This window comes from Sinocyclocheilus rhinocerous, unplaced genomic scaffold (genome assembly GCF_001515625.1).
Source record: "Sinocyclocheilus rhinocerous isolate Xijiao unplaced genomic scaffold, SAMN03320098_v1.1 scaffold886, whole genome shotgun sequence".
In the NCBI taxonomy this organism is placed as follows: Eukaryota; Metazoa; Chordata; class Actinopteri; order Cypriniformes; family Cyprinidae; genus Sinocyclocheilus; species Sinocyclocheilus rhinocerous.
The window spans coordinates 750,776-773,010 of record NW_015631204.1 but is presented as its reverse complement, the minus strand read 5'-3'; the positions used below and the strand labels follow the sequence as shown (position 1 = coordinate 773,010).

At 36.1% G+C, this 22,235-nt stretch overlaps 1 protein-coding gene across 3 annotated transcripts in view; it reads left to right on the top strand.

Moving 5' to 3' along the window:
* LOC107741673 (ubiquitin-like-conjugating enzyme ATG10) overlaps positions 1-9,861 on the top strand; it is a 34,377-nt gene extending 24,516 nt beyond the window's left edge. For all 3 annotated transcript variants that reach the window (XM_016554447.1, XM_016554446.1, XM_016554445.1), the window contains 2 exons: positions 8,289-8,386; positions 9,562-9,861. In XM_016554447.1, the coding sequence (XP_016409933.1) occupies positions 8,289-8,386; positions 9,562-9,661 (198 nt within the window). In that variant the 3' untranslated portion in view covers positions 9,662-9,861. The remainder of the gene's footprint in view (positions 1-8,288; positions 8,387-9,561) is intronic.
* Positions 9,862-22,235: the final 12,374 nt, after the last annotated feature.

Below are 22,235 nucleotides of genomic sequence, written 5' to 3'. Positions count from 1 at the left end.
AAATTTTCGGTATAACTTTTCTGTTTCTAAGCATTTTTATTGACAAATCACAGGGCAGCGTTGACAATATTTTTTGTTTCTGTGTGTGAGTGATCCGTTATGTGTCTGTACATGTGTGCGTGCAGTACAATCCTTGTAGGCAGAACTAGTTTAGAACGGCTATAGTTATGGCATTAATTGTGCTAGTGATTGAGCGGTAGTGGAGCACTCTAAGAGCGAGCGAAAAAAAAATTCTCAGACTTTCAAAAGATCCCCGCTTCAGTTAAAATCACGCTGCTCCGCTCTCAATGCACTTCGATCCCATACGCTGCTTTGGGGTGGCAACTGGGGTGGCAAAGCTCATTTTAATGTGGACACGCCACTGCTTGACTCTAAGAATCTTGACACTAACAGAAGTGCCTGTTTTAACAGAACAAGTTTCACAAGAGTTTTGTGTGCATATATAGTGATTCGGTCTGTTCTCCTGTGAGGCCTGTAGATGAAGTCATGATAATTGACTAACAGAGCTGGAATCGTGCCACAGTATAGGAGCACGATGGAACTGCTATTGACAAATAAAATGAAAAAGTCCAACTCTATACCGTTGATGCTAACAGTGAGGTTTCTTCGAGGGAATTTGAAGAGTCAGCACGTCTTCAATGCTTGAACGGTAACTGAGCAATGCATCCAGACAGCTGATGTTGTGAATTTTAATGCAGATGGTGACAGTGCATTGAGGTTGTTTTTATTTGCAGAGTAGAGGAGATTTATTTATTGAGGTTTTGGATAACTGGATTAAAACGGTGCTTACTGACAACAAAGTTTTTGTCGAAAGTGGTGCCATTGTACCTTGCAGTCTTCCTCCAGCCACTTAAATTCAAACACTCAACTATGAACACAATACTCAACACTTAAAATCATGTATGAATTACAGAAATGTATCACTTATGAACCCAAAAAGAGGAAACATTCATGCATTATTTACGTTAGAAACAATTTCCTCAGGTTTATTTTTTTACACTTTTTTTTTTTTTACAATTTTCCCACTGTGTGCTCAATATATCTTTAATTATTCTCAGTACCTGTGAGTTCAGATGCCTGGATTCTTGTTGCTTTACGGTCCATGATGTCTTTTCCAAATTTACCTATTGTAACGTCAAATTTTTGTAGATATTGTTCATTTCTGTGCATTTCCTGAGTAATACCCTTTTCGGTGTTTTGATTTAGACCGTCAGACAGTTTTGGTGTCATGAAGATGCTCACAAGCTAACATTAGTTTCTCTCCTGGAGTGAACCTGGAGTGTTGCGTTCCTCATCTGTGTTTGTGTAGCCAGTATTCATGCAGAAAGGAACTCTTTTTGTGGAAACTTTTAAGCATTTTGCATAAGGTGAACTTTAACTTACCGCAGTAGGAAACGTCAATTATAATTTATATATTTATTTAAAATAATAATTTATTTAAATGAGATATTATCACAGATACACACTCAGTGTCTTTATGTGTAAAGTCTTTAGGGGCTTGTGTGCATTTTGACAGTAGCTGGTACATCAGCATTCCAGACAGTTTATGTGTTTATGGTTGATGGTTTTTGCAGTGGCTGCATTTACATGCTCTTTCATCAGTATTTTTACAGCAATTTATGTATATAACGTTTGGGGCAGATCTATTAAAGTTAGTTAAACCAAGTCTTTTGGCATTTATTGCTCAGTTAGCTACCCATCAACTATATTTTTAAGACTTTATAAACAAAATACACTTGTGATACAGTATGTAATGTAAATATGTTTAAAGGGATTATTTACATTACATTTATTCATGTAGCAGATGCTTTTATGCAAAGCTACTTACAAAAGAGGACAATAGAAGCAATCAAACCAACAATATATAAAAGTTTTTTTATAATAAATAAAAAGAATGAAAAGTATAGAAGAGATATGGAATAGAGAGAGCTGTTAGGGGGTCAAGTTATTTTTTATAACAAATAACAAACTTAAAGAACAAACTGAGACAGACTAAATCCAGAAGAACTGTGGCAACGTCTCCAAGATGCTTCAAGAGACCTACCTGCAAAGCTACCTGAAAAACCGAGGGCAAAAGCTGCTTTAAATGCAAAGCATGGTCAATAGAATAAAGAGTGCAAGTGTTAGAGGGTCAAGCCTTTTTTCTTTCTTTCTTTCAAAAATAGTACTTTTTTTGTGGCAGTACAGTCTTCACTGTAACTTCCATTTACACTGGGGGAAAAATTAAGTCAAATTAATTTTTTTTGTAAATCAACATTATGCTGTTGATTGAATTTAAGCTCAACCCTTATTGAACCCAGAATATTTCATTAATTGCTAGAGAACCATGAATAGCTTATACTGGCATTTCCAGAAGTAAATAATAAAGATGAAAGTGTGTTCAAGCTTGTTACTTGACATTGCTACGGCTATTTGATTGGTTGCTAGTGTATTTTTACTGGTTACTAGGTGTTGACAAGGTGTTTTGTCAGGTTGCGATATGTTGATGTCTTGCTTGTTTCTGAGATATGTCGAATGCATCTGTTTACACTGCTGCTCACAACACAGGTTTACTGAACTCACTCACCAAATTTTGTTGTAATATTGAAAGGGAGTTTTGTTTTCATATCTAAACAGTGTGCAAACAAACAATATTTAGCTCTCAAAAACAGGACTGGCAAACAGTAGCAAGTCTCGGTACTTGCTCTGCCGCAGCAGCGTAGCAGATCTATTCCGCCAAGACCAAATATATTAGCATTGTCATGTACATTACCATGCCAATCCCTCCGAGAGTTGTCATGACAGAACTGTATTCTGCTGCTGTGTGAACGCATCCATCAGAAGAACACACAGTAGAGATCTTATTGGGATAATGAGTAAAAGGGAAGGCATCTACACTTAATACAACCATTGTTAGGAAGAGGAAGCAACTCAAGAGGGAGATCTAAACTCACTGCTGTTCCTGTTATTTGTATATTTATTCCAATATAATTGTTGATGGGAGTTACAGGGCTGAAAGCAAGATGACAAACATGATGAATGTGTAAGTTAATAATTCCAAGACTTTATTAATTAAAAATGACTTAACATTATAATGGTAGTAAGAGAAAAATGGTAAAATGGTGTCATGATCCTGCATGCATGTCTACACTTAAAATAAACATGTATTGCATATAATAAAGTCATTTAAAAATTTTCTTCTCACAGATCCATTTAAACAAGATAGTACATGAATAATCAGCCCATCCTGATGAATGAGTGACAGTACAGTTCTCTCTTATATGTCCATTGGGCTCGTCGGGCCTCCAGAACCTGCATCAACAGATCATCATTAGATGTTCAGTGCTGCTTTCTGTCTGGTATGATACTGTGTGAATCATTTTTTTAAAATATAATAATCAGTTAAATGCAGTGATTTCTCACCCAGAGGTCAGTGTGCTGCCATCAACCCATTTCCATGTGCCGTCCTCATCACTGTCAGTCAGACCAATCCAGGTTTGAGCTCCACAGGATATTTTCTTTACAAAATCCTAAAAAAAAAGATGAAAGGGGGGGAAAAAAACTTATAAGCCCTGTATACACCTAGAATTAAGATGACAAGCAGACAGTGCTAAATACAGGTGTGAACGGGGTCTAAAATGTTTCGAGCTCCTCCACTTTTGACCACTTACTGAGGTACTCAAAAATGCATTTGCAAAACGCAAATCTACACTAAAGTCACTGAAATCCACCTTCTTTCCGCAGACTGAGCAAATTCTTAAAGGGGTCCTTATTATGCTCTTACAAAGTCTTGATTTTGTTTTGGGGGTGTACTAGAACAGGCTCTCATACTAGGTTGTTCGAAAAACACATTATTTTTCACATATTTTACATTATTACAACACCTCTCTCCCCAGTCTGGCATGAACGGCTCGAATAGTTCCTGTATCAAATGAAGGCCCGCCTTCTGAAATACGAAATGTGCTGTGATTGGTTAGCTGGGCCAGTGTGTGTTGTGATTGGAAGCACTCTGCGTCGTTGTAGTTTTTGAAAAGTGATTTCTATTAAATAAAATATCTCCTATTGAAGTGGACTTTGAGCTTTGTAACTGTATCTTTTTTTATGCTCAAACAGCAACATTACAGACTAACTAAAGTTGAAAAAGTGAAAAAGCATAATAGGACCCCTTTAAACACTGTTTCCTAATTTCCTAATTCCATTAATTGACAAAATTAGAATGTTACATTCGATTTCAATTAAATTACAACGGATAAGTGTATGTGACCCATTAAAACTAGATGGTTTTTCTTTTCAGTGATTTAGATTTGCATGCGCATAAACAACAGGAGAAAACTGAGAAAAACTGAATAAAATGACATATAGGAATAAAATAAATAGACCTACAGAAAATGTTTCAGTGAAATAATTAAGGAATTAATCATTTAATTTTTATGGCCACACCACAAGTTTTAGGAAACAGAGACAGCTGAAAGCGCATCCTGTTTGTTTTCTTTATTTTACAAAGACATTGTATGCATAAATAAAAGTAAACCCTTTACAGTTTCAATAGATGTCTTACTCCTGTCTTTATGATCAAAAATTACAGAATATTTAAATTTTTCTGGTGTGATAAGGACAATACCCATGATCGCGCCAGAGCATATTTATAACATGCTGGATGTTTATAGGCCTATGTTGTTTATAACGAATGCCATTATAGTTTTTATCTTAAAGGGGTCATATGATATTTTAAAGATCATTATTTTGTGTATTTGATTTAACAGACTTTAATTGCAGTGTTCTTAATCTTTATAAGTTAGTAGTACTGTTCGGGTTTACAGTGTGGGGGCGTGTTAGAACGAGCCGTTTTAGGTAGGCGTGGCTGACTCTTAACTTTTATAAAGAATATCTCTTTGGATTTGAGACTTTAGTCTTTGCAACTTTACAGATCTTCTTTATGCACCAAGAGCTTGTAACACTCCAAAGAGAAAGGAAAACTTGAAATCGCATCATATGACCCCTTTAAGATTTTTGTCTTATTCTGTTCTGAATACAGGTCAAATTTAAAGGATTCGATGACAACTTAAAGGTGACCTTTTTTATCCATGCAGTAAACATGTCCCCAAAATATGGTTAAGGTTAATTTAGTGGTTAAGTTTCACTCACTTGTTTTTCGCTGTTATTAATGATCACTAGATCTGCTCCTCTCTCTGTACAGTATCTTCTGCTCTCGGTCCAGTTCTTCATCTCAGTGGAAACATAGTAAAGACTGAATTGATAGTAAATCCATCCATCTGTGAACATCCAGCTTAACTATCAGCTTATTAATGTCATTCACAAAAAATACACAACCTATGTTGCAAATACCTAAATACATTTCTATCATTGAATATTTGTGTGGTTTCAGTGTAGTTGAAGAATACCTTGAAAAAACTTTGTCAGTTCATGTTTCTCTTGAACTAACTGTACGTTTAGTTGAATTAGGTCGATCATCTTGGTTAGTAGCTGATCTCTCTCTTCTGTGAAGTTGGTATTGTTGGGTAGTCGTCTCTCTCGAGTGAAGAGGACACACAGCACTAGGACTGCTGTCAGCAGAAGAACACACAGCAGCAGCAAACACACTTCAGCTGCTCTGGAGCTTCTCATCTTCACACAATCACTTCCTGACGATGAACAAATGTAACTCTATTCACTTTATTTATTCATTTAACACCGCTCACAACTGAAAACATGCAAAAAGTGCGATAAGTGATCAAATCTGTACTATTACATGTCTGTGTGATGAAATGTATTCATGATTAATCTCAGTACCTGGGAGTTCAGAGGACTGGATTCTCGTTGCGTTATCATCTTTTCCAGATTGACCATTTACAACGTCAATATTTGTGTACACATCATCAGCCCTTTGTCCATCTTCTCGGTGCATTTTGCTGGTTGTAGCTACACTTTTCAGTGATGTTCTAGAGTTTCGGTGTCTTCGAGAACACTAGTTTCTCTCCTGGAGTGGACTATGTTGTGTTCCTCATCAGCTTTTGTGTGGCCAGTATTTATGCAGAAAGGGGCTTCATCTTCAACAATGTTTGGTTTGTTAAATGTGGTTTAATTGCATATATTATCACATAATCACTTCCCTCAGGTATTGAGATAAACTGCTAATACATTTCCGCAAAAAACATAATGACCATTAATAAGCATGTGAAAAAACACAATCGTTGCCACAGTTTGCATGTTTATGTGTAAAGCCATCAGGGGCTTGTTCATTTTGAAAGTAGGTGGTGTTGAAAGCTTTCAATGTTTGATGAGCTTCAGATTGTTACATCAGTGACGGCCGAACAGTTGATGGTTTTAGCGGTGACTGCATTTGCATGCTCTTCCTTCAGTGTGATTATTTAATGACTTGTAGGGGGTTGACTTTAAGAAACTGTCAGTAATCTGGGGGGTAAAATCTTGGCTTGTTTGGTGTCTTTTGTGTAGTTTGTGCTCTCTGTATGGATGTGGACACACAACACTATGACTGCAGTCAGAACACACACACACACGGCAGCACTTAAACACACTGGAGCTGCTCTGTAGTTTCTGATCTTCACGCAATCACTTCCTGACGATGATTTTTAATCAATTCACCTAATAAAACACAGCTCATATGGAAAAAAATGCCAACTGTAGACTGTCTTCAGATGTTTATAAGTCTAGTTTTTGTTATTGTGTTTAATGAGTAAACTCAGTGCATCTCAGTTAGCTGTGTGTTGAGGTGTTTGGGTTTTCGGTGTGTTGAAGTCCTCTGTGTCTTATGTTTCATATCTCTTACAGCCTCAGCACTGGTGTAGATATCAACTGTCTTTCCTATTCTATCTTCTGATTGAAACCTTTATCTATACTGTCAATCACAATTCCAGACATTTTCAGTGCAGTTGAAATAGTTACAGTCATTTAACTATGAAACATAATTTTAAAGTGGTAAAAAAAAAATCCTACAGTCAACTATGTATTTATGATTAATCTCAGTACCTGTGAGTTCAGAATCTGACTGGATACTCATTGTTTTGAATCTATGATCTCTTTTCTGACTCCACCTCTTACAACATTGACATATTCTTAGACATCATCAATGTTTCTCTTTTTTCATCTTCTCTGTGCATTTTCCGAGTTTTGCCCTTTTCTGTAAATTAATTTAGACTGTCTGACAGTTTCTGTGTCATCAAGATGCCCACAAACTAACATTAGTTTCTCTCCTGGAGTGAACTGTATTTGTGTTCCTCATCTGTGTTTGTGTGGTCAGTATTTATACATAAAGGAACTGCTTTTGTGGAAATTTTATCAAGTATTTATGCATAAAGGAACTTCAACTCACCACAGAAAGACAATGACTATTTATTTCAGCTATTTATTTCAGCAACGGATTGTGTTCATTTAAATTAAATTCAAAAGCATTTATTATCACTGATACACTCAGTGTCTTCATGTGAAATTTTTTTGGGGGGGCTTGTACATCACAGTATGTAAGATAAAGTGATTAATAGTAGTACTTTTTTTGTGGCAGCACCGTCTTCACAGTAACTTTCATTAAAAAAAATAAAATAATAGAAGACAAGGGACAAAATTAAGTCAAACCTGTTTTTTTCTTGAAATCAACATAATGTCACAAATGCTGCTGTCTGAATTTGAGCTTAAAGGGATATTTCACCCAAAAATGAAAATTAGCCCGTGATTTACTGTATATGACTTTCTTCTTTCAGATTTACATGTAAATCTTTTTTTTTTCTTGATGTATATTTCAGATTACATCAGGTTAGGGAAGTTAAATTGATTGTAGATGTTTTTTTCTTGTTGATTCAAGAGGAAAGCGTAGAAGTTGTTATATTATGTTCAACCGCACTGTTCCCAAACCTCTTCCTAAGTATGACTTCTTCCATAATAATCTCGCTGTGATGGTGTGGTCCAGATCTCTCTGGTGTGGCATTATGGGATAGGACATTCCTCCATCTCTGCTGTGCATGAGTGCCCTCCAGTGTGCGAGACTCGCTCGAGAGCAGCAGGGTGCTAATGAAGCCCATGTGTCGCATGGCAGATTTGCTTAAGTCTGTCTCGTAATGTTCTTTTTAATTTATCTGAAGCTTTGAGCGTAATTGAATTCGGGTAGTGAAAAGTATTGTGTGACTAGTTAACATTGAGTTAAGATGGAAAAACACATGTTGTGGCATTGGTTTAATGGCTGTGTTACAGCGTGTGACAGTGAGAACCTGTTCCTAATGAAAAATGAGGTCAGAATAGACATTAACAAAGAGCTGAATGATCTCGGTGTGTGTGTGTGTGTGTGTGTGTGTGTGTAGGAACATCCTTTACTGGGCCAACCGTTTTTCATGCTTCATCCATGTCGCACTGAGGAGTTTATGAAACCTGCTCTGGATTTGGCACAAGCTGAAAACAAGTGAGTTTCTCCCTGCTGCAGCTTTAGTCGTCATGCATCATGTGCAATGAATATTCTAGGTTCGGTGCATGTTTAAATTTACATTTATCAGATAACAATACCGTGCATATTCATTACCGTGATATATCGCATTACCGAATACCGGCACAAGTCTAATCACACGCAATTTTCCAAAAACCACTTACAGTGCAGTGCATTCAAGGAACATAAACTCACACATTGCCTGGGAATCAAACCCATAACCTTGGTGTTGCTTGCATCATGCTCTGCTGTTTGAGCTCGGTCAACACATCTAACACATGTTGTTGATTACCATGAAAAATATATATTTCACCTCATCCTCAATAATGCACTTCCAATGGAATCCTATTGTAGGCAATCAAACAGCACAGTGAATAAATGTTTAACATATGCAAGTACCAACATTATGCAACTGCTATGAAAATGTAAACGTATGATTTAAACATTACTATCTTGACCAACAAAAAAAAAACATGGTGGGTAGGACTTGTCATAAATTATAAATGAATATATGAAATATGTTTCATTTTTATGGATTGTATTATAAATAAATGTAATATAAATTAATAACAGGAGGCACATAGGGGGTGTTTGCACTGTTTTAAAAAAAATACACTGATTTTGAGATTTATTTTGGTATAATTTTTGTGATTTAATTGTACTTTATTTTATTTATTTATTTTACTTTTTTTTGGGGGGGGGGGTTCCCCATAAGCCTCAGGAAAGCAAGCTTATATCCAAGGATTTTATTCACCAAGAAACATCTACAAAAAAAGATGATTAAATATGACTTTTACAGCTCATTTAAATATTTAACTACAATTTATTTTAAGTGTTTTGTTTTAAAATAATCCTGCCACAATACTTGACCAATAGACTCCATTTAAAATGAGGAATGAATCAACATTATTTTCTGTGGTAATCAACAGCATACTTTTAATACAAGCTTTATTTAATCTTATTCCTTTTAACATTTTATAAATGGTATTATATCATCTCATAGTGTTATATCTGTCTCATTTAGCTCTGAATGTTTATTATCAGATCTGGCATATACATATATTTAGCTAGTGAGTTCTGACTAGATATAATCATTTCTTAATTTGCAGCATTGCAGTATGGGTAGATGCTCTGATGATCTCATCTGTTCTCAGGAGGGTGAACTATATCGTGACTTGGCTCAGTGTTGTTGGACCCGTCGTCAGACTGGGCGTCCCTTTGAGCTACAGCACCGAGGTGTCTGCTCCCGACTGAAGCGCCTCTGCTTTGACCTGCTGTGATCTTCCTGTCTGTCTCAGACTCCACAGAACCAGAGGATGTGCAGAGGACATGCTGAGGGTCTCCGAGGGGCCAAAGACGCTTCAGAAGTCTTTGTTAGCAATGCTTGAGCATTCAAGACAGCAAGTCTTTAAGTTCACAAGTTAATGTTTAAATAAAGTGCACTAAAATAATTCATACACTGCCATTCAAATGTTTGGGGTCAGTAAGATTTTTTTATTTATTTATCAAGGATGCATTAAAGTGATCAAAATTAACAGTAAAGACATAAGGTTACAAAAGGTTTCTATTTTAAATAAATGGATTTAAAGAAATGTTTCTTGAGCAGCAAATCAGCATATTAGAATGATTTCTGAATGATCATGTGACACTGAAGACTGGAGTAATGATGCCGAAAATTCAGCTTTGCATCACAGGAATAAATTACATTTTTGTAATATATTCAGATAGAATCGGAATCAGATTTTAAATTGTAATAATATTTCACAATATTACCGCTTTTACTGTATTTTTGATCAAATAAATGCAGCCTTGGTGAGCAGAAGAGACTTCTTTCAAAAACATCTTACTGGTAGTGTATACTGTAATTCATTTTTTGGATTACCAACCATAAAACGTCCATATTATCTGACAGATATCACTGAAATGCACCTGAGAACCCAGTTGCATTTTTTTTTCAGAGGATGCATGTACTGCATTGCTGTTACCGTTGTTCATGGGAAAATCGTTTATATACAGGGATTTGTTCAGAAAATGTACAGTATGTGACATTACCATCAAATTAAAAAGACAATCAATAGTATTCTCTGCTGCTGATTCTTTTTTGCATTTTCAAAGGGATTGTAAAAATCATCAGAGCAGCTGTGTGTGCAGGCATGTCTTTGTCTTCAGCTGCGTAGGTGTGTGTGTGACTCAATATGTTTTCCCTCACTAGTCGGATATTGTGAAGCATGCAGCTGCATTTGGCCTATTTTTGACATTTCAGAGGCCTGAAATCGAAGTCAAACATGATTTGTATAACCTTGCACCTAATAAGCGAAGTAAATAGTCTAATATATTTTTTGTTGTGTCTCCCTGCAGTCTGACATTTCTCTTCATTACTCATCCAAGTAGCGTGCCGTGCCAGGACACGGTTTAAAAGTTGAATGGAATGAAATCCCTCTGAAATCCTGACCGTCTGATGTGAGGTCTGAAACGGAGGAGCTGAGTTTAGAGTCCGGAGTTTGAGAGTAGACGGTAAAAGTCCTCAGTCAGCATGTCTAAATGGGGCGCGCCTCTCTCAGGGGACTGTATCAGTGTTGGTAAGGAGGTCAGCCTCCTACCCGGAGCATCTCGCTCTAATGGACAGACAGGAATGATGGAGAGGAGAGAGAGAAACACATAGATGGAGCACAGTAAGGAAATGTTACCTGCTTCCTAAACAGGGCCATTCTTAAAGGTTTAGGTCACCCAGAAATTAATTAAGGATCGTCCAGCTCAATTATAGTGTGTAAATCTTTTCAAATCTGTGAACTTGAAATTGGTACGTCCAGTGGTGTTTGGTTTTATTTGTGTCTTGAATTCATTTCAATGTGTCTCACACAAAGCTACAAGTCACCTGGACAGCTTTTATCCCATCTAACAAAAATATGTTTTAAAAACATTTTGGATACGTTACAAAATGTTACAAAAAATAATAAAAAATGTTTAAAAAAAAATTTTTTTTTGATTATGCGAATGTTACAGAAGCATTAAGAGAACATTACATTTTATCATTATGGGAACACTATTTTTTTAATGTTCTCTGAACATTTTGAAACGGTAAGTAGTAATGTTTAAAACGTTTAACGTTCCATGAACGTGTAAAGAACATTTTTGTGCTGGAATTTTGAGAATGTTATAAAAGGCCAGACAACAAATGTACTGTTAGCATTCCGTAACGTTGAGAGAAAACATTAAGGAAATGTTACTTTTGAATGTTCTCTAAAAGTTCTGAAACAAAAAAATAACTAGTACATTTTTTTTAAAAACATTTGAAGAACATCAAACTAAAATGTTTCATGTTCTATTAACGATGTATAAATAATGTTTTTGTGCTGACATTTTGAGAATGTTATTAAAAACCAGACAACTTTGAATGAACATTTTAACGTTAAGTAGCATTGGGAGAATGTTAGAGAAACGTTAAGTAACGTTACATTTTATAATTAGGGGAATGTTACTTTTTGAATGTTATCTGAATGTTCTGAAACAAGTCATAATGTTTAAAAAAAGTTAGACGAACATCCAGCTAAAACATTTCACGTTCCAATGTATAAAATGTTTTTGTGCTGATATTTTGAGAATGTTATTAAAGTCCAGAGAACTGTGAACGAACATTCTATTAACGTTACATAACTTTGAGAGAACATTAGAGAAAACATGAAGGGAACGTTCCATTATGGGAAATTGGGGGACTGTTACTTTTGAATGTTCTCTGAACGTTCTGAAACGCGTATTAGGTAGTAACATTTAATAAAAGATAAATGTCCAACTAAAAATGCTTGTTCACAGCTTTAAGAGAACATTACCACAATGTTAGACAAAGTCCTGATACTGTTCTTTTTTAGCTTTGATGGAGCATTTTGTACCTTTCTGCAACTTGACAGGCTCTGGTCACTGTATGTTTCAACTGTATGAGATGAAAACTGTGAGCCACCTTTAAACGATCTTCTTTAGCATTTCTCGGGAGCGAGAAAGGAGTATGATATGACATGACGTGAGTAAAGATAACAAATAATTAATTTAATGTAATAGTTCACAAAAAAAATAATTTTGTAATTTTCACATCCTCGTTTTTTCGAAACCATATAATTTCCTTTCTTCCATATAGATGTTTTCCAGAATGTCTAAGCTCTTTGCCACACAATTAAAATGAATAGCGACTGTCAAGCTCCAAACATGGCAAAAAATAAAAATCATAAAAGTGAAATAAAAAATATTCTATGAAATATGAGGCAAAATGTAAGTCATTATTCACTTATTTTTCAGATGTCATTCATGTTTGCCTTCAATTCCAGTTATTTTGCAGCTCAACAGTTTCACTGTATGGAAAATACATCAGTTTATTCTCCACAGAATGCTAACGACTAGCTTAATCCAGCTAGCATGCTCCAAAACAGACATGACGGTGAGTAAATGATGACAAGATTTTCATTTTTGGGTGAACTCTTCCAGTCACATTTACGATCGACTGTGTGCAGAACGTCTAATTGACCTACGTAGCATGTATTGAGTAGGTTTTCGACAGAACTCAATATTATTATTAGGCTATATCTGGAGGAGTTGTTACATTAGAGGAAAGGAAATTAGAATTGCCTTAAAAACAAATACCCATTTATTTTACATGCTTCACTGGAGGTGTTGCTTAATGGAGTTTGATCGCTCCTAATGGAGTTGGGGAATTAAATTTGTGAAATGCCACCGTGAGCGTGAACGAGCCGCTGCTGACATCTGTTGGCCAGCATGAGCGTGTGTTGTTGTAGTTTACACGCCTGTCCACTAGGAGCCGCCATTGACCGAAGCGCAAATGATTCAACATTACAGCGATTCCAAAAGAGCACTGGCCACTGAAGCCACGTTTAAAAAACACTTGATTGAATTCATTACAAAATATAGTAGCCTTTATTATAGAGGAATATAGCACAAGCTCACCTTTCAAGCACGTTTCTCAGTAAGTGGTCAGGTTTTAAGCGATTAAACAATATATTGTTGAAAATGTAAGACAAGCAGACACTTAGCCTATTTGGATATCTTATACTAGTGTTGCTTTAAAATTATTTATATACTATTATAGTATTTTTTTTTAAATATTTTAAATTAGCTTTTATTTTTATAATTTCAGTTTTCAACTTAATTTTGTTACATTTGGACATTTTCATATTTTTACCCCCCTATTTCTATATACCGAAGCGCAAATGATTCAACACTACAGCGATTACTGGCCACTGAAGCCACGTTTAAAAAACACTTGATTGAATTCATTACAAAATATAGTAGCCTTTATTATAGAGGAATATAGCACAAGCTCACCTTTCAAGCACGTTTCTCAGTAAGTGGTCAGGTTTTAAGCGATTAAACAATATATTGTTGAAAATGTAAGACAAGCAGACACTTAGCCTAATTGGATATCTTATACCAGTGTTGCTTTAAAATTATTTATATACTATTATAGTATTTTTTTAAAAATATTTTAAATTAGCCTTTATTTTTATAATTTCAGTTTTCAACTTAATGTTGTTACATTTGGACATTTTCATATTTTTACCCCCCTATTTCTTGACTCTTAACTTTTATAAAGAATATCTCTTTGGATTTGAGACTTTAGTCTTTGCAACTTTACAGATCTTCTTTATGCACCAAGAGCTTGTAACACTCCAAAGAGAAAGGAAAAATCGAAATCGCATCATATGACCCCTTTAAAGTTTTATTTAGAGTAGTTTTGTTGTGTTTTTATTGTGTGCATGTGTTGTATTGTATGTGTTTTTTGTAGTATTTTTTTTTATTTTTTATACACACACACACACACACACACACACATATATATATATATATATATATATATATATATGGGGACACTATATATATGAACAATAAGGTAAAAAGGTTAAAAAAAAAATTCTAATAGATTTGCAAAGTCAGTAAAATAATTATAAATCAGTTTCTCACTGGTCATTCTCAGTATCTCACAAACACTGACTCACGTTGGAATCGTCTAGTCACTGTGCTGGATTTGTTGAGAAAAGGGCCTTTTGTTTCCTTAGGTTCGAGGCTTTAATCACATTCTGGCTCTGGCTCATATACCGCCTGAAGAGTATTGGACAGTGTCATTGTTGCCAAGTTAAACAGAGTTTTCTGGGAAAGAACCAAAGATCTGTGAGCTCCAGGACCAGGACCAATAGATGGCCTCATATCCCGTGGCACAAGCAAACGTCAAGGTAAATTTGACTCTGCTTATAGTTCTCTGAGCACTTATGGTCCATTCTTATAAATAATATCATTAGCAGTGCTTGCTAAGGCTATATTTGAACAGAATCTTAACCCTAAGTGTTGAAACTTTTGTGTGTAATTTGTCCTGCACCATTTGTGCAATGATATCTCAATGTGTGGCCTTTTGAGGAAAGCTGTGCTATTACTTATTATTTTATTTATGTATGTTTTTTTCAGACTTGAGGTTTTCACCTGGCAGACTAAAAACTCCCAGAGATTTAGACTGCCGTAGGGGTCCGAACCATGACTAGAGGCCAGAATATCATAATCCAGACTGGGAGGTGAGCTCTTTTAACTTGGGCCTGAAAGTAACCACCTAGCAACCACAAAACAGCCTGCTAAAACTACTCAGAACTCACTCATTAGCATCCGCAAAACAACACGCTAAAACAATTCAGCGCATATTAATTAACAACCAAAAGCACTCAGAATACTACCATGATAAACCAATTGGAATACATTAGCCAGTTGTTAAGCATTTGCTAAACACTAGAACATCCTCGCAATAGCTTACCAAGCCAAAACCATTCAGAACCACTCAGTTGCAGTTGCTAGGGTGTTATTATAAGTGTTTTTTGCCTAACACCACTCAGAACATCCTAATAGCTAAAACCATTCAGAAAACTGCAGCTACCGCATAACAGTATAAAACCACTCCGAACGCCCCAACAACTGCATAGCAACAAGCTAAACCCATTTTAGAAGATGAGCCCGGAATATGAATGCAATGCACTAAATGGTTAAGTGTTTTCTTTACAGTGGATTTCTATGGGGAAAAAATGTATGAAACTTTGCATATTGCGTTTATAATCAGGGTTCACCTGCCTGCCTGTACAATGTATGCATCATCAATAAGGTGTATATTGAATTTGGCCTTTTAATATCAGTGACTTACTATATTACTACTTAATACAAAAATAACTGGCTAAACAGGCAGTGATGTAGAAGCAGGCGTTGATCTTCTTCTGCGGAGGCGGTGCTTATCCACACTATTACATCATAGAGTAGCACATTCCACAAACTGTGTTTCTGGCAGATTGGCCTCAATATAAGCTGTTTTAGACTAACAAGAAAGTTTTGAGATCTGAAACTTCCAGGATGTTTTTAAAGTACAATGACCTCTTAAATGTCAAAAGATTAAGGGAATTTTGGTTTCTCAGTTCATGACCCCTTTAAAATATTCAACATGAAAACGTCTTGTTAAAGGAAAATGTAACAGAATTTATGTTCTAATGTTGTCACTTCTATCTCTTTCCTCAGAGGGACGTCACATTTCAAAGTTTGTATTTAGTACCTCACTAAGACACACTAACCCATCGACAACTGTGCGAAATCATCATAATTCGCACTGAAACGGCAGTTTTCTGACGGGGGACGGTCCCACAGGAGGATTTGAAAAGGGTTTAACGTCACAGATGATGGAAGTCTGAGAGCGCACCTTTTTATGGCAGTGTTGCTTTGTGTTTCCCAGGCTCCTCTGGTCCTAATCTCTCTTTTCGTTCCATACATGTGTCTCTCATTAGCGTCTGAACCCTCAGAGCGCAGTTTATTGTTTTTAATATACCTGCTGAAAGATGTTACATCCAGATGAGAAACCTGAGAGAGAAAATAAGTTTGTAAGAGGTCTGTAATACCTGGGGAAAGCTAACTGTTAGCATTGCTATTCCTCAGCTAGCACATGTAGCCCTGAAAGTATGTCAAATATACAAGACTCTAAGTCTATTCAGCCCTCAAAAAAAGTTGTATAGCAGCTAGTTCAGGCTAACAACACAGAACTATTTTGACATTTGACTAATGGATTGGTTGTAAATGTAAAGTGAAGGTTTATGCTAATGGGTTTGCCTTCTTCATTCTAGTTTCCTGAACACTGCGTCCTGCTTTGCATGCTGGTTCTGTTAAAATGCCCCCCTCAGGTTTGGATCACAATACAGGGAAGTAGTCCCATATAGCAGAGCTGACAAACAACCGGATTAACGCGAAGAACTTCGGGAGAGTGCACAGGAAGGACAACTCAGGTGGACGACACACACCTACAGAGAACAGAGACAGCCACTGTGGGTTTTATGGTGCCACTATGGTTACAAACTTTTACTATGATGATTCATGGGTGATTATTAAATGGAATATTTAAAGTAAATCATAAAAGACTACTCTAAATTCTAATTGGATGACCCACGTTTAGTGTCATAGTAAATACTATTAAATACAAAAGCTGCGTCCCAAATGACGCACTATACACTATGCACTCATACACTATGTACTTATGCACTATGTACTCAACCATGTATAGTATGAATTATATAAGGTTATTTTGTCATTCATAATCAGAGTCTGATAGCCCCTCCCCCTTCGGTACGTAATTAAAGCTGCGACAGGTGCATCATCCAGGTATTTAAAGTGCACTTTTTCTTTTTGGAATTTTTTAGTGTGAACGCACTACTCACACTATTTATACTACAAAACGTCACAGAATAGTGCATAAGTACGCGATTTGGGATGCACCTAAACCCTTTATTGCACATTCTAAATTAATTGTCAAGTTACTATGTTGTCATGTTGCCTGGCACCCGTAAACAACCCACAGTATGCCAATGAACCGTTTTATGTTGTGGATTGTTTATTCTGATTAAATCAAACTGAAAGTTCTGATTCTAAATTCTGATTGGATGAAGCCGTTGTAACTGCACTTTCTATTGGTGCTTTCGAATCCTCCTGAAGATTTCAAATTTGCGAGTTGGGAAGTTGTAATTACTACATTTGGTGCATTCCAATCACTTTGTTTGGACCATGATGACAATGCACCTTTTCTACAAAAAACACATAGGCCTAAAAGATTTTTTTAACTGTACATCTTAAAAAAAACAATTGATTAAAGAATGCGCAACAGGTAGTGCTAGATTACTAATTGTTGTCCGTTGCTGATTCCAATTTACATAAAATTGTAGTCAGTAACGTAATCAATTACATTACACATTTTAGGTAATATATCACAGTAATCTAACACATTTATCACATTGATTTAAATCAAATAATCTTGTACCATTTGAAACTACAAAGAGAAAGATAATATATTCCATTCGTTGTTATTAACAACATGAAGTGCATTAAATATTACATTACATCAAGGTTTCCCAAACTGGGGTTCATGAAGGAACTGCAAGGCATTTGTGAGTTTAATGAAAAGCTAATAATTAATTAAATCATAAAAAATATTGTAATAAAATTTAAATAAATCATTTTAAAATAACAACAAATAAATATTTGTTTTGCTATTTTGTGAATAATATGTAATCATGTAATCAATAAAAAAAACTGTAGTCTGATTACTGATTACTAGTATTTTAAAATGAAATCTAATCATACAAGTACAAAATTTTGGGAATCAAATGCAGAATACTTGTAATAATTTACTAGTACCCAGCACTGGCTGTTTATGCCGATTATGTTTTTATTAAATGCTTTTTTTTTTATTCAGCACTAAAGGGAATCTTTATATATTGTATTGTATACTACTACTTGTATTGTATATTTTGTACATGCAACTTTACTTGTAAATTAAAAAAAATGAAAAATTCAACAAATTTACCATGTTTTCCCACTGACGCAAAAGTGAGTGGAGAAATGGTTTATTCTGATGATCTTTTATCATATTGTATCTACTACTTATAGTTGATCTGCTAAAAATGAATTGAAAAATTTAATTAAAAAGAATTAAAAATTTAATTCATCGCATGTATTGAAATATCCCCATATTGGCAGGATTAAGCCTGTGTGGCTCTGTAGTTTGGTTTTCATTTGTGTGAAGTCTCTGTAATGACTCTCGCGTTCAGCTGCTTCCCATTGGGAGGCTGGATATTGCGCTTGTTTCCTTGAAACGTAAGATGCCAGTAGTTAAAGTTTACAGGCAGTTTCAAAGAGCCACTGCTCACAAAAACCCCTGATGCTCAAGAGATGAGTCAGTTAAAACCAGACATGTGCGTACGGTCATGTGTGCGTCACGCTACGCTTAGCATGTAACTTAGCAAGCTTTGTTACGACTTTCCTGTATAAATTTCTCCAACTGTTGCTATCTTTAAAACATCACCTATACCAATGCATACTTGAGTAGTTGGCAGCCTAAAATGGGTCGTATTATGCCTTTTTACGAAGTCTTGATTTGGTTTTTGGGGTGTACTAGATTAGATTTTTATGCTTGATTGTTCCAAAAACACATTATTTTTTCACATATTTTACATTATTGCAGCACCTCTCTTCGCAGTCTCTTTTAAAATGCTGTTTAAGTTCCTGTTCCAGTGAAGCCCCTCCTTCCAAAATACGAAATGTGCTCTGATTGGTTTGCTGGCCCAGTGTGTTGTGATTGGCGAACCGCTTATAGCGTGTTTCGTGAAAAAATGTGAAAAAAATATAATTGGACCACTTTAACAAAAATAAAGTATTCGGGCAAATTTTGCCACAAGCTTATATTTTCACATGCATTTGAACTTGTAGGATATTGTCTGTGGCACATTTATTATATGTTTTAACCACATGTTGGTCACAACAACATGGTGGTGAGCCTGTAAGCAATACCAACCACCCAGAATTCCCGCAACATGTTGGCAACCACCTACAAAGTCCTAGCAAAGAGTTTACACAAGCAAATACAACCAAACATGTACTTAACTTGTAATTTCCTCAACAAAATATTACCGAAATGCAAAGTAAATGAAATGTTACTAGGACTTGACTGCAGAGACCCTACTGAAATTTATGTTTTTCCTCTGTTACAGTTACACCACAGGGAGAAAGAAAATGTCCCCTCTGACGGTCTGCCACAGCTGTTGCCTTTTAAAACACTCATTGTGCAAGAGGATATACAACAATTGAAACACATCCAATGATAACATGCTGGAAAAGTAGTTTTATGCTGTGGGCACATCCACTGTCAGGGAGAGATTTATCTGAAGGCCAATGCTAACATGGCCGTGTTGCGTTAAGTAATGCCCTGTTTAACTGTTAATAAAGATATACTGTCTGCTCATTATTTCTTTTAGAGCGCCATTCAAGTATTAGGCAACACAGAAACAACTGTGTGATTGTGTGACATGGCTGGCAGTTCTTGTAAAGAATGTTGGTGCAATACTCTCTTCTAGTGGCTCAAATCTGTGGCACAACACCACTTGCTGATAAACTAGACTTAGTCATTCTCTGAAGTAGATTTAAATGGCAAAACTTGGTGCAAGAGTGTTCTGGGTGGTTGCCAGGGTGTTTCTGAGGTGTTCTGAGTGTTTTTAATGTAATCATTCTTTTAAGTATGTGGTTGATAGGCTTTTTGGTGGCTTCCAGGCCGTTGCTGTTTCTAAGGTGTTCTTAGTGGTTTTTATCATGTTGCTATGCGGTTGCTAGGGCGTTTTAGGTAGTTGCCAGGGTGTTGTTAAGGTTTTTAATGTGTTCCTATTGAATGTGATTGCCAGGGAGTTAATGTTGCTAAGGTGTTCTTATTTGTTGTAATCACACTTCTACATATGTGGTTGCTAGGTTTTTTAGGTGGTTTCCAGGATGTTGCTGTTTCTAAGGTGTTCTGAGTGTTTTTCAACATGTTGTTCTGCAGTTGCTAGGCTATTTTGAGTGATTGTCAGGGCGTATCTAAGTTTCTAGTTTTCTGAGTGTTTTTAGCATGTTGCCAGGGTGTTGTTAAGGTTTTTAGTGTGTTGTTACCATATGTGATTGCCAGGGAGTTACTGTTGCTAAGGTGTTCTAATTTGTTGTAATCACATTTCTACATATGTGACATTTCTACATACATTTTGGCCAGGACTCCCTGGAAGAAGAGATTTGCATCTCAATGGGACTATCCTGGTAAAATAAAGGATAAATAAAAAAATAAACATATGTGGTTGCTAGGTATTTAGGTGGTTTCCAGGATGTTGCTGCTTTTAAGGTGTTCTGAGTGTTTGTTTTTTTATCATTTTGCTATGTGGTTACTAGGGTGTTTTAGGTAGTTGCCAGGGTGTTGCTATTTCTAAAGTGTCCCAAGTGTTTTTCAACATGTTGTTCTGCAGTTGCTAGGATTTTTTGTGTGACTGTCAGAACAGTTCTAAGGTGTTCTGAGTGTGTTTAGCATGTTGCCAGGGTGCTATTAAGGTTTTTAGTGTGTTGCTACTGTATGTGATTGCAAAAGAGCTACTGTTGCTAAGGTGTTCTTTTTTGTTGTAATCACACTGCTACATATGTGGTTGCTAGGTTTTTTTGTAGGTGGTTTCCAGGACGTATCTGTTTCTAAGGTGTTCTGAATGTTTTTTTTTTTACCATGTTGCTATGCAGTTGCTAGGGCATTTTAGGTAGTTGCCAGGCCGTTGCTATTTTTAAAGTGTCCCAAGTGTTTTTCAACATGTTGTTCTGCAGTTGCTAGGATTTTTTGTGTGACTGTCAGAACAGTTCTAAGGTGTTCTGAGTGTGTTTAGCATGTTGCCAGGGTGCTATTAAGGTTTTTAGTGTGTTGCTACTGTATGTGATTGCAAGAGAGCTACTGTTGCTAAGGTGTTCTTATTTGTTGTAATCACACTGCTACATATGTGGTTGCTAGGTTTTTTGTAGGTGGTTTCCAGGACGTATCTGTTTCTAAGGTGTTCTGAATGTTTTTTTTTTTACCATGTTGCTATGCAGTTGCTAGGGCATTTTAGGTAGTTGCCAGGCCGTTGCTATTTTTAAAGTGTCCCAAGTGTTTTTCAACATGTTGTTCTGCAGTTGCTAGGGTTTTTTGAGTGATTGTGAGAGCATTCCTAACGTGCTCTGAGTGTGTTTAGCATGTTGCCAGGGTGCTATTAAGGTTTTTAGTGTGTTGCTACTGTATGTGATTGCAAGAGAGCTACTGTTGCTAAGGTGTTCTTATTTGTTGTAATCACACTGCTACATATGTGGTTGCTAGGTTTTTTGTAGGTGGTTTCCAGGACGTATCTGTTTCTAAGGTGTTCTGAATGTTTTTTTTTTTACCATGTTGCTATGCAGTTGCTAGGGCATTTTAGGTAGTTGCCAGGCCGTTGCTATTTTTAAAGTGTCCCAAGTGTTTTTCAACATGTTGTTCTGCAGTTGCTAGGGTTTTTTGAGTGATTGTGAGAGCATTCCTAACGTGCTCTGAGTGTGTTTAGCATGTTGCCAGGGTGTTGTTAAGGTTTTTAGTGTGTTGCTACTGTATGTGATTGCAAGAGAGCTACTGTTGCTAAGGTGTTCTTATTTGTTGTAATCACACTGCTACATATGTGGTTGCTAGGTTTTTTGTAGGTGGTTTCCAGGACGTATCTGTTTCTAAGGTGTTCTGAATGTTTTTTTTTTTACCATGTTGCTATGCAGTTGCTAGGGCATTTTAGGTAGTTGCCAGGCCGTTGCTATTTTTAAAGTGTCCCAAGTGTTTTTCAACATGTTGTTGTGCAGTTGCTACAGTGTTTTGAGTGACTGTCAGAACAGTTCTAAGGTGTTCTGAGTGTTTTTAGCATGTTGCCAGGGTGTTGTTAAGGTTTTTAGTGTGTTGCTACTGTATGTGATTGCAAGAGAGCTACTGTTGCTA